Source organism: Hoplias malabaricus, chromosome Y (genome assembly GCF_029633855.1).
Source record: "Hoplias malabaricus isolate fHopMal1 chromosome Y, fHopMal1.hap1, whole genome shotgun sequence".
In the NCBI taxonomy this organism is placed as follows: domain Eukaryota; kingdom Metazoa; phylum Chordata; class Actinopteri; order Characiformes; family Erythrinidae; genus Hoplias; species Hoplias malabaricus.
In genome coordinates, this window is record NC_089820.1 from 7,159,254 (window position 1) to 7,172,760 (window position 13,507).

The 13,507-nt window shown below is 38.1% G+C and overlaps 1 protein-coding gene across 7 annotated transcripts; it reads left to right on the top strand.

The window, feature by feature from the left end:
- The first annotated feature begins 277 nt into the window (after window positions 1-277).
- Window positions 278-12,758, top strand: LOC136679364 (ubiquitin carboxyl-terminal hydrolase 30-like). 7 transcript variants are annotated; one of them, XM_066657846.1, is made up of 13 exons: window positions 278-298; window positions 1,994-2,103; window positions 2,360-2,542; window positions 3,050-3,153; window positions 4,268-4,366; window positions 4,617-4,662; window positions 4,934-5,028; window positions 6,913-6,972; window positions 7,179-7,265; window positions 7,680-7,760; window positions 8,618-8,840; window positions 9,584-9,692; window positions 11,208-12,758. In XM_066657846.1, exons 2-13 carry the CDS (start codon window positions 2,001-2,003, stop codon window positions 11,455-11,457), a joined length of 1,440 nt encoding a protein of 479 aa, XP_066513943.1. In that variant the 5' UTR covers window positions 278-298; window positions 1,994-2,000; the 3' UTR covers window positions 11,458-12,758. The 7 variants fall into 7 exon arrangements, with proteins under 7 accessions (XP_066513943.1, XP_066513945.1, XP_066513939.1 ...); XM_066657848.1 differs by lacking the exon at window positions 278-298 and adding an exon at window positions 711-730; XM_066657842.1 differs by lacking the exon at window positions 278-298 and adding an exon at window positions 961-1,096.
- The last annotated feature ends 749 nt before the right edge of the window (window positions 12,759-13,507 follow it).

Consider the following 13,507-nt stretch of genomic DNA (forward strand, 5'->3'; position numbering starts at 1 on the left):
CCTTAAGCTTAACCTAGTGTAGGCAGGGCCAGTGGAATTACCCACTGCAGATATGCTCAATCCATTGTAGCTGGAAATGCTAGTTGGCCAGCCCAAATTTGCCTCACTCTCTGCCAGAGTGCATCACTGTTTCTATATGGAGTAGAAGGTGTCTCAAGGCTGAGCGAGAATAAGGTTTTCCAAAAGATATCAAGGAGAATTTGTTTTCCCCCAAATAGGGAACACCACACCACTCCCCTGGAGAAAGAGTAGGGTCAGACTGATGAACTCAGCTTTTCGGAAATGGTTGAAAAGAGAAGTATGCTCTGATACTTATTCTGTGGAACTAGTTTTCTCTATTGTGGTAAAAAATTGTTTTAAATATCTGTCCTTTTGTTGTTGTTGTTCTTTGCCATCAATGAGAATCCTGGTCTTTTGATAGGAACCGCTATCTTACAAAATTTAAATGTGTGCCAATCTGCCTCTTTCTCCCAGTGTTGTGCTCAGTGTTGGGGCCAGAGTGCATCACTGGTTCTGAATGAACCAAAAAGTGCCTCAGGCCTGTACGAGATGTGTTGTTCCCATTGAGTGCCAGTGTACTGTCACCCAGGAGAAAGAAAGAGATGCTCCTCCCATTTTCCTTCCATTCCTTCACATCAGTCCCCTGGTGAAAGGGTAGAGTTAGACTGATGAGCTTACCTTTGGGAAATGGATGAAAAGGGGAGTCTGCGAGTCTGAAATTCAATCTGTGGTATTTGTATTCCCTATCATGGTAGAATTTTCTTAATCCTTGTATGGTTTTCGAGTCAAACTGACCCGCTTCTAATTTTTACGAGAAGAAAAGTGGTACAAGTCATTTTTATCTCTACCCGAATCTCAATGTCCTTAGCTCAGTTTCTGTGATAAACTGTGTATAATTTTTACACACACTAGACGTCCTCACTAAGAAGTGCACACTCTACAGATGAAGTGCGCGATTGGAACGCATCCAAAAAACGTCCGTAGAACAACAAGTGCACAGTTTACAGTTCCGTTCTGTGTAAAAAATGCCGTGGTGTAGACACCAGGCCTCCGACGAATTGCTTCGCGACTTTTTAAGCACGGGTTCTTCTGCCAGGTTCGTATATCAGAAGACGATTAACAGCATTCAAAGCGCTTAAGCTACTTGTTTTACAATGGTAAACCTTTTAACATGCGAGCTTTCTCATTCGTTAGCTTCTTGTTTGGAATTTTCCGTTCCGCCTTAAATGATACTGTAACTAATAGACAATTTAAGGTGGAGCGGAAATCTCTAAAATTAAGTCGCTTAGTACAAATAACAGTGCCTTTGTTTTTTATTTATATCCTCTTGAATTTACTTAGGCTTTGTCAAGTCGCATATAGCACCAGATTGTTTTAAAGTGGTTTATTTGGGATTTAAACGTTAATCCTTATATTTATGTGAATATAACAACACTACAGAAGAAATGCACTGCGTTATAAATTAGTTTAACGTTATTTGTTTTTACTTATAGTAGTTTATCCTAGCTGCCATGGCTTTTCTGTCTAACAGAGGTATGTAGTGAAATTCTCACGTATTTCTGCTTCATTTAGCTTTTTCCTCACTTTAGATTTATTTTTCTGTTTTTAGAGCCTTTGCATTGTAGTTCACTCCAGAATGGTCCCTTAAAAATTAGAAATAGATAAAGTCCCTAGCATTTGGCTGGGCAAATACAATTTGAATGAGTTGGTGTGGTGTGTTTCATCCAGAATTAAACATCCACAATCAGCACCATATTTCATGAATGCTGTGGAAGTCTCAATCAGATCTTCACAGTAAGGTTCCAACGTGTAATACAAAGGCTTCCTTAGAGAGCAGACGCTGCAGCAGAAAGAGACAATGTTTTGGTTAATACACCCATTTTACTCAGTCTTATTAATAGGTGAGTTGAAACGGGCTGATTTTGCCACTTAGCTACTGAATCTGACTTTGAGGGTGAATCGTACATAATGAAGCATTTCTCAATGTCTGCAGGAGTAAGATGATGAAGAACTGGGGCGTGATTGGTGGGATTGCCGCTGCCATGGCCGCTGGGGTTTATGTGCTTTGGGGTCCAATCACAGACAGGAAGAAGAAGAGGAGAGGTAAACAACGAAGACAATGAGTGGAGCTCATTTCTTTTTTTGCTCCAACATGGTTTCCTTTCCTTGAGTCTAAGTCCCCCCCCCCACAGAGTTTCTCTCTTGCTCTCTCTTGCCTTCTTCCATACTCTGTCTTCCCCATATCTCCTCTCTCTCATCCTCTCACTCTCCCTATTTCCTATTCTCCTGCTTCTTGGAGTTTTCTGTTCCATCTGAAATGAGTCAACAGTAAATGTGAGTGTTTTGGTGTTTTCTTTAGGAACTGTTCCTGGGCTCTTGAACCTTGGAAACACTTGCTTCATGAACTCTCTTCTCCAGGGTTTAGCTGCATGTCCATCCTTCATTCGGTGGCTGGAGGACTTTACGAAAAAGAGCAGTATCAGTCTAACCAGCACTGAGATGGACACTCTGTTATCTAGAACAGTCCTACAGCTGCTTAAAGGTACAGCCTGTCTGTCTGAACCGGTTTGGCAGCCTATCTTTGTTTGGATGTCTGTCTCTAAATTTTATCATTAGTTAAAGGGGCCTGTATAATGGAGAAGCATATTTCTTGCTGTTTTTTTTAGATGTTTATACTGAACATTTTTCTTTCTTTTTTTAATAGACACAATATTCCATATACACAATATACAGCATGTATGCTACGAAAATCACCGGTCTCTGATTGTGTTTTCTTGTGCACAGCCTACAGCAGTTTAACCTGGCCAGTTCAGCCTGCAGTAGAGTTATTAGGGAGGAACATATGGGAAAATGATTAAGCGTTACGCTTTTCATGGCTGTCAGGCAGCTTTTCAAAAGACCCACAAATCCAAAAGCAGTGTCTGAATTATGACTGGTTTATGCATAAAAAAATACATTTTACGTGGATGTCAGTGTGGAAATACTAGACAATTTTAATATACAGGCCATTTAATTCCTCCCTACTTTGTCTTCCCTTTATACTGTGCAGCTCTGTCGAGTCAGGAGCCAACGGAAGATGATGTGCTAGACGCAGGATGCCTTTTAGAAGCTCTTCGTTTGCACAGATGGCATATTAGCTCCTTTGAGGAACAGGTGAATTGTGTTTTACTCTTCAGATACAGCAATATACAAATGTTTTAAGAGTCTTTTTAATATTTGCATGCATTCTCTGATACAAAGCTCTGATTACAATACACCGATCAGCTATAATATTGTGATCACCCTATTGTTTCCACACACATTGTCCATTCTCTCTGCTCCACTGACCATACAGAAGCCCTTTATGGTTCTACAATTACAGACTGTGCTCCTTCTGTTGCTCTGCATACTTTATACGCACCCATTTATCCTGTTCTTCAGTGGTCAGGACCACCAGAGAGCAGTATTCATTTGCCTTGTGGGTCTTTCTCTGCTTTGCAGTAACACTGATGTGGTGGTGTGTTAGTGTGTGTTGTTCTGGTACTAGATGGTCATATATAGTAGGGCTGCTGGAGATTTTTTAGGGACACCTACCTTGCTGGTCCACCTTGAAGATGTAAAGTCAGAGACAGTAACTCATCTGTTGCCGCACTTTTTGTGTTCTTTGTCCTTTAGCTTTTCATCAGTGGACACACTGTTAGCTTGATATTTTTGGTGTGTTGACCTTGCTTATTTTCTAGTATACTACTTTAAATGCTGTGAGAGTAAAATGCTCTTTTGTTTGAGTAGTTTGCATTACTCTTTCATACACAAAAACGTTAGTGATCAGGATGCTGCACAGGTGCATTTTGTTGGGACAACGGGGCCAAAATAAGTGCCTCTTCTTTTCCAAAATCAATTGCAGCAGTCTGAGTTTTGACTCACGATGACCAGCATAAATTAACACAGACTCTTAAAATGTGTTAGGGATGTGAGGTCAGAGCTACATTTGTGTGCTCTTCACTGGAATGAGCTGCCTCCTGTGGAAAGAAGGGGCCTATATCCCTATTTATTTCTAGAATTTCCCCATCTTTTTTAAGATGACTTATTGTGAGGTAAAATATACAGAGAAGACATTAAATATTTTCACTTTATCAAAGTGTAAATATTTAAGTCACTATCACTTTAAATACTTGTGATGTTTGCTTCCTGTTGTTTCTGTAAACATATTTCACAGAGGAGAATGTACTGGTTGTGTTATTTATTTACTCATTAATTAATTAATTAATTAATATAATTCCTTTCTCAGGATGCTCATGAGCTCTTCCATGTCCTCACATCCTCTCTGGAAGAGGAGCGAGACAGGCAACCCAAAGTCACTCACCTCTTTGATATGGAGACACTGGAGGTGAGACATAAACACACAAAGACATTTATTACTGAAATGGTGTGTCATTCTGTAGTCAAGCCCATATTATGAATTCTAGGACTTTAAAAAATTCTGTTAAGTTTTTTTATAAAAGAATCTCACTGAGACTTGGAATTCCATATATGGGCAAGGCACACAACAGAATGACAACATCTTCAGTGGTCTGTGATTTTGTGTCAGAAACAAATTTCTATCATTTGTCTGTAATTCCTCATGCTTGTCATTACAGAAGTCTTCAGAATCCACTGAAAAAACAATAAGCTGTCGGAGTAGAGGTGACTATTGGACTAATTTTTACATTGTAAATTGTGTATATATAATATCAGTTCATTACATAAAGTGGAGCCATAAGGCTTATGTAACTAAAAGGCAATGGAAAATTGAGAACAAATGGCAAAATAATTTTGCATTTTTTGTGGTCAAGCACACATTCACTCAGTCACATTTAACAAAGTGTTCTGTCAGCAGTGGTATTCACTGATGTGCATCATTGACACCACATGTTTCTTAAGTGATTTTTTAAAAAAATATTTCCTTGTGTCTTAGGGCCTCTGCACCCAATCCCAAGTCTGTGGAGAACTCGGCACCCTTTTCATGGACGTCTGACCAGTTACATGGCCTGCAAACGCTGTGAACGACAGGTTTTTTTTACACAGCACATATTCTCAAAGAATACAGCAGTTTTCATTTTTTTATTCAAGTACATACCTCATTTTCACAAAATTTGGGACAGTTTCTAAACAATATAGGGCCTGGCTCACATTCTCCGGTCTAATTCATCCCAAAGGTGTTCTCTTGGTTTGAGATCAGGACTCTGTGCAAGCCAGTCAAGTTCTCCCACACCAAACTCGCTCATCCATGTCTTTACAGACCTTGCTTTGTTCACTGGTGCGCAGTCATGTTGAAACAGGAAGGGGCCATCCCCAAACTTTTCTCACAAAGTTGGGAACATAAAATTGTCCAAAATCTCTTGGTATGCTGAAGCAGTAAGAGTTTCACTGGAACTAAGGGGACAAACCCAACTCCTGAAAAACAACCCCACACCACAATCCTCCCTCCAAACTTTACAGTTGGCACAATACTGTCAAACAAGTACCGTTCTCTTGGCAACTGCCAAACACAGACTCATCCATTGGATTGCCAGACGAAGAACTGTCATTCGTCACTCCATAGAATTTGTCTCCACTGCTCTAGAGTCTAATGGCGGTGTGCTTTACACCACTGCATCTGACACTTTACATTGCACTCTGTGATGTAAGGCTTGGATGCAGGTGCTCGGCAATGGAAACCCATTCCTTGAAGCTCTCTACACACAGCTCTTGAGCTAATCTGAAGGCCAGTAGTGAGGTAATGTCACGGGTGCACAGGTGGTACATCCTATAATGGTACCATGCTGGAATTCACTGAGTTCCTGAGAGCGACCCATTTTTTTTGTACAATGTTTGTAGGAGAGGTCTGGATGCCTACGTGTTTGATTTTATACATCTGTGTCCATGGAAGTGATTGGAATAGTGATTTCAATCATTTGGATGGGTGAGTGAATACTTTTGGCAGTATAGTGTATCTGCAGATCACCAATGCACAGGCAGTGATGTATCCCCAAGACATCACAAACGCTGGCTTTTGCACTTTTTTATTGGTAAGATTTTGAATGGTTTCCAAGTCTTCTATCTCTGGTGGTTTTGGGCCTGGAGTATATGCCAATGTTTACTTTCAAAATTAATATATGGCTTTGCATAATACAGTTTCATGTTGCATTTCTTGATGCAGCAGTGGCAGTGTTAAGTGACAGTGATTTTCCAGAGTACTCCTGAGCCCAGGTGACTATGTCCTTCATGATAGCATGACAGTTTCTCAAACAATACCACTGGAGGGCTGGGAGCTCACCCACATTCAGCAGCTGTTGCAGCCCTTGGCTGTTTCACACTGAGATTTCCCCTGACTCCCTGAATCTTTTTATGATATTATGAACTGTAGATGGTGAAAGACCTACATTTTGTGTTTTCTTTGAAATAACTGGCAAAATGTCCAACAACAACACAGCCTTGTCTGCAAAGACTAATCCTTTGGTGGATGTTCCTTTTATACGCCTTTATACTGCTGGCACCTTCCAGAAATGTTACTTATGTATCTTTTCTGTATTAATTCACCTCTGTTACAATGTTTTGAGCATGTAGCAGGAATCACATAATTTAGTTTTTTTATATTTACAAAATACAATTGAGCTTTCCAGTGGAAACGCAGAAAATATTTTTTTGCGCTCATTTCAAATAAATAAAAGTTTGAGCAATTTAACAAATTGCAGTTTTTAAGTTTTGCTTTTTTAGAAAGTATGCCAATTTTTTGGGAAATTTTGCTAAATATAAATATTTTAATCAAAGGACTGTCACCCCTTCCAGGGTGGCTCCGGACCCAACGTGACCCTGAACTGGATAAGCGGTTACAGATAATGAATGAATGATTTTTAATGACTTTGAAAATTTCTTTATAACTGGTTAATAATCTTGCACTATTATTTGTTGTAGAGTCCTGTTCGTTATGATTCGTTCGACAGCCTTTCACTGTCCATACCTGCAGTTCACTGGGTGAGTTAAACAATTTCTTGATAAGGTATATATTAAAGGGCATTTCACAACAAAGCACACATTTTTATCTACTACATGATGCAAAAAATGTACTGAAATTGGATTTACATTCATGTGTACATGTGTGTAAAGATAAGTGTATATAGATTAGTTTGCCACATTTAGATAGTTTGGTTTAGTTAATATGGCTGTTGTTTGTTGTCCAGGGTCGTCCAGTTACTCTGGATCAGTGTCTTCAGCATTTTATATCTTCAGAAACCATAAAAGAGGTGGAGTGTGAGAACTGCACCAAGGTGATTTACCTGTTTGTGTGTTTCTGTCAGTAAGTACTCCTGAACTGGACAGTTGTCATTAACAACATGTCCTTGGCAACACATCCTGGGACACCTTAACAGTGTGTCCTTGGCATTTTGTCTTGAAAATGTATTGCAACATGTCATTAAACATAACAACGTCATTAAATCCAACATATCAGCATATCAACAACACATATTTGTCAACACGTCCTGAGAAATAGTCCCTTTAGTCCCTGAATTTATATTTATTTATTTATTTTATTTGGTAATTTTTTTGGGGGTGAGTACTCAAGACCTGGACAGTTGCCTTGTTGAAGATTTTTACAAAATATGTATTTTTGAAAAAAAGTGTGAATTTTTTAAATGTTTTAGTGTGAATGTAGTTTTTAATATTTGTTTGTTTGTATACAGACACAGGCTGGAGATCTGGTGAATGGACAGATCCCTGAGAGCCAGAGAACGACATTCATTAAGCAGCTTAAACTAGGAAAGGTGGACATTCCTCTAGTACTTTACTATTCTGTGTGCACAATGCCAACTGTGTGACTGTTTGTTTACCTCCTTTTAAATGCTCCAGTGTCTGGAGATTAATTCTGTCTTGTCTGGACAGTTACTAAATCTGTACTTTCCTTTCTTACGTAATTGGCATGCACTTATTTTAAACAAGAAAAGAAATGAGCACTGGGTACTGTTTAGTAACGTTTACAAAACATTCAGTACTTCCTCTGTATTATTCAGTCCATCTACCCTCTTCTGGTATGATGTACGTTTGGAACATGTCAATAAATTTAATCATAATTATATTTTTGTATATTTCCACTACATTTCTGCTATTTATAAAATATTTCTGCTGTTGTTGAACTTAGTTATGTTAAAAGTTTTAAAGTATTCCAGAATTTTCTTCCAGAAAGTTTCGAAGGCCTTTAGATGGTGATCAATATTTTGAACTATTAAGATGGAATTTTATGTAGGTTCTTTTGGATGAAAATATAGCTTTTCCTTATTTAGGACATGGCATTATTTGAAGCAACTATTGGACATTTTACCCCACAAAAAAACATTTAGGCCACAGTGTGTCATTACAATTATTGGTTAATAATGAGGAGAAGAAAGCGTAGCCTAGGCCAGTTTCCCAAACATATCTTATCTTATAATATGTTAAGATCATCTCTACATGTAGAGAGAGTGTTCATGCTCACTCTATCATCAGAATCTTCTTTGTTGTAAGATGCTTTTGGGAAACAGTCCTGATTAGCACTCCTGGAAAATGCTGATTATATTATGTATGTATATGTCTGAGAGAGTTTTTATTTATTTATTTATTTATTTATTTATTTATTTTCTTTCAGCTGCCCCAGTGCTTGTGCATTCATCTTCAGAGACTTACTTGGTCCCCTGAGGGATCTCCCATAAAGAGGCAGGAGCATGTTCAGTTCTCTGAGTATCTGAGTATGGACCATTATAAGCACTGCAGTGCAGCTCAGAGGTTACAGAAGCCCAGCAGGGTCAATAAACCCAACAGCACAGACACAGCAGTGGACACACTCAGCCATACCATTGCCAATGGAGTTGGTAAAGGACAAGATGTTTTTATGTTTTTGGCATCACTTGTTTTTTTAAAGCAATTGTTCAGAAAGAAAAATAATTTGCACAGTATTTTTTTTTCACAATAGTAAACAGCCATTGTTCTGCCAACTATTTTTCATTATGTTTCAGAATTTCCCACCCATATGTAGGGGACCTGCTCTTCATCTTATTTGACTTTTACAATATTGCCTGAATATTGTTACATTTTTGGTAGCACGGTGGAACAGCAGGTAGTGTCACTGTCACACCGCTCCACCAACCTGGGGTTGTGGTTTCAAGCCTCACTCCCGGTGACTGTCTGTAAGGAGTTGGTGTGCTCTCCCCGTGTCCGTGTGGGTTTCCTCCGGGTGCTCCGGTTTTCTCCCACAGTCCAAAAACACACGTTGGTAGGTGGATTGGCAACTCCAAAGTGTCCATAGGTGTGAGTGTGAGAGTGAATGTGTGAGTGTGTGTCTCCCTGCAAAGGACTGGTGTCCACTCCAGGGTGTGCTCCTGCCTTGCACCCAGTGATTCCGGGTAGGCTCCGGACCCACTGCAACCCTGAACTGGATAAGCAGTTACTGACAATGAATGAATTGTTACATTTTGGTGGTAAAATAACAAATTGCTTCTTTAATTACAGGGTAATATAACATTAACTGTAAATTGAACTTTAATTTTTTTAAATGGTGTACTGTACTTTGTGGGTTTCTTTTTTTTGTTTGTTTGTTTTGTTTTGTTTTTTTGAGATCCAGAGCACCACAACAACAACAAGCCACTCACAAATGGAGCATTCTCCTCTGTCTTTATCCACTCTCCTGGACTCAGTCCTCAGCTCAACCTCACAACTGATTACAGGTAACAAATCTGTTTTACTGCACAACTGCTGTTTGTGATTTTTTTAATCTCAATAGAAGCTCAAATCAGCTGTTAAAATTTTTGGATATGCAATGGTGTCCTAAAATCATTAGTAGTAGTAAAATCACATTAGTGTTCTTTATCAGTTGATAGACAGTCCTTTTTCCACCCAAAGAACTCTAGTTCTTCAACCAGATCCGTTCAGGATTCTTGAAACCTTGGTGCTGTCCAACAAACCAACCCAGGTTTCCACCAGATTGGATGGTAATCAAGGATTCGTCATCACTGGGGGCATTGCGGTTCCCTCATTGCTATGGCTATGACAGACAGAGTCATGGTTTATCCAATAAATACAGCAGGGCCAAAGAATACATTATTCTGTCTGTTAAAATATGAATAATTTGAAGTATGGTTCCAGAGCAGTCCTCCTGAGCCTGTGAAATATAGCAACAGAGAAATGTTGCCAATATGCTTTGAGTCAGGCTGACCACAGCCTCAGAAAACACACAGATGGATGTGTCTTGTTTTTATTTCCTTTTATTTTGAGTTTTTTTCTTCGGAAACTGTTTTTTCCCTGGTTGTTTTTTTGTTTTTTTTTTCTTTCTTTAAATCCAGTGAACAATCAAGGACAGTGTTACAGGCTGTAAATGACCATGTCCAGTTCCACTGTGCCATTATGCTTTATTTGAGGCTCTGTGCTATTTCTGGAATTTCTGTAGCTTGGCATGCACATGAATTGAAGAATTTATCTTTAATTATTATTTTTTTAATTATTAAAGTTTAATACCTCTGCTATCTAGACTTATCTTGCTAGGAGATGAATCTGTATTACAAGATTGAAGAGGAGTAAACCTTTATTAAGATGATTTATTTATTACCTTTGATAATATGATTTATTAAGTTGGCACTCCTGGCTGCCAAAAAATGTTATCCCTATAAAAAAGAAATCATCTGAACCTCCTAGTTTCTCTTTGTGGCTGGAAGAGTTGTCTTCCTATATCCCACCAGAGAGAATCCTTTTTAATATAAAGAAAACATCTAACGTGTTTAATAAATATTGGGGAGATATTATCACATATCTAAAGTCCAGGACTATACATGTAAGTGACATATGAAATATTTATTCATGTAAATGTTTCTAATGAATACTATACTTATTGACCTGCAATTTTATTTACTTTTATGCTGGCTCTGCTCTGTATTTTTCGTTTCATTTTATTTTTTTGGGGATTGTTCATGTGTCGTTTCTTCTTCTGTGGACTTTATTGATGGCACTGCTTGGGTAGAATGCGATGGGTAGGGTGGGAGTGGGCAAACTGTATTGGAAATATATGTTACATGCAATTTTATACATTTGTTGGAATGTAAAAATAATAAACATTTTTTAAAAATTATAGTTTAATTTATATTTTCAGTTATAATTACAATATATGACTAATTTTGAAATATTAAAAACAATACATTTGGCATTGGATGCTTTGAAATGTGCCTGAAATGTGTTCCTCTTTCCTGCAGTTCCTCTGAGTATCTGTTCCGGTTGACTGCTGTCCTGGTGCATCATGGGGACATGCACTCGGGTCATTTCATCACTTACCGGAGAGGACCACCATCCACCCGCAGCCCATTGTCCTTCAGTCCCCAGTGGCTGTGGGTTTCTGATGATGCAGTGAGGAAGGCCAGCCTCCAGGAGGCACTCTCCTCAAGTGCGTATCTGCTCTTCTATGAGCGAATCAGAAGCAAAGCTGGACTCAGAGCTGAGGAGTAGCCCAGGAACTGTCCACATTTGGCCAAAGTCCTCTGTGTGTGCTGCTGGGAACAGTCCAACCCAAACAAAGTGCGCCCTAGTAAACTGGAATGGCAGGCTCTGAAAACGGACTGTTTTTAAATGAAGGAGGGAAGCCCCAATAATTTTTCAAGCAGTCACCTGTCTACTCTTCAATGGTGGTATTTGTAGGGGAGTTACAAAAATGCATAGTCAAGTAAAAGTACTGTTCGTAACTGCAGTAAAAATACAAAATTCAAAAGTAGCAGCTCAAATGTACTTAATTGTTGAGTATTGTATGTAGTGGAATTTCTTCATATTCTGTCTGCCATCTATTGGAACAGGACTTGAAATGTGTATCACATTTCTGATAAATTTGGTCAACTCAATCATAAAGCAACACGGCGACAATACATAATTTAAACAAAGAGCTAAATTTAAAAAGATAAACCTGAGTTTAGGAAAAAAAGTAGTTTCCTTTGCTTTTTAATATATTTTAAGCATTGTGAACATACTGCAGAGCAGTCAGTGTTTTAATTACTTGAGTAAATGTAATTGGTTACAACCCACCACTAGGAACCAAATATGCTATATCAGATTGTGTTTATTTTGATAACTCATGCATTTTCTCATGTTTTACAGGGATTAATGAACCAGTGCATCAGACTTTAAAAAGATTAATGGGATTGCCACAGATTTTTTTTTCTTCCCCCTGCATGATTAAATTGTTCAGATATAAACAAAGGTATTACGAGTATTATGGTTTGTTGTGAAATGTTCCATTCTAGATCATTTTCAGAACTGTACACACTGATGTTAAATGGAACCAGACATCTGTCTCTAAAACGTATTGAATCATTCGGTGTCTTTGTTTACATCTGAACCATTTAATTTTAAATTGAGATTGGAAAATCAATTAAATTCACTTTTAATTACGCTGCTAAAATGTGAAGTGCTCCATCATTTCCAGCTGCTAAAGAAGTTCATATTGTGTACAATATCATACAATAGAAATATTTTACGTAACAATAATTCAGCCTCCTGTGACAAAACCGGTACCAAACTTGGGTGTAAAGATTTTGAATGTCAATTTTTCATGAACCATAGCAATTTGACCAGTAGTTCTGGTACATTTTCTAATTAACCACTGTACAGCTGTCTATCAAAAATGTGCCATGAGCATATAACAGCTGCAGAAGACTTTCAGTAAAAGTTACACTCTTAGACAGTAGCAAAGAAAAAAAAACACACAAAAAAAAACAATGGATTTTCCTTTGTCTCAGATTGTGTGAAGATCTACATTTGCAGATAAACCGTGTGGAGATTTTTAAAATTGTTTGACTTTCCCTTTGTGCCACCTTCAGGGCCTGATACAATCCTCTGAAGGAGAATTCCATTCCTTATAAAATATTGCATAATTTAGTGGTTATTTAAAATGTTATGTAATATATATCATTGAGTGGCTAGATGTAAAATGGTTCCTTGACTAACTACTCCACAGTGGTGATGGGGACCATTTTGCTTTCTATTGCCCTCCATGTAACACTCTGCCACAAATAGCTTCTAAAAATCAAATCAGTTTTTAGGCATTAACAAAGACTTGGGCAGTCTACTCAATTTATTTTACGGGAGAATGTCTGGTTCTATTAATATTTCTATGATTTAAATTTCTCCAGAACAGAGCATTTCACACCAAAAACCCAGTAACATCTCAACATATACAACAAAGAATTTATACAAAATCTGTGTGTGGAATTTCTCTTTTCTTCTCTGAGAAGATGAGAGAAACCTAGGACTGTTTAATTGTTAAAACTCTTAGGCCCAGAATTATGTTGACTACTAAAATACCAAACAAACCTCTTTAACTGACCTTTCCAGTAGTCTGGTCAGTGCAGGAGATAGTAGCCCACTGCCAGGTGTGCCCATGTGTAGTACTCTTGCAGGAAAAATGACCTTGTATGATAATTGTATGCTAAGCCATTTGCACTGAGATATATTTTTATGATGACCTATTGCTATGTGTATGATTGTAAGAATGAATTTTGAATGTTTT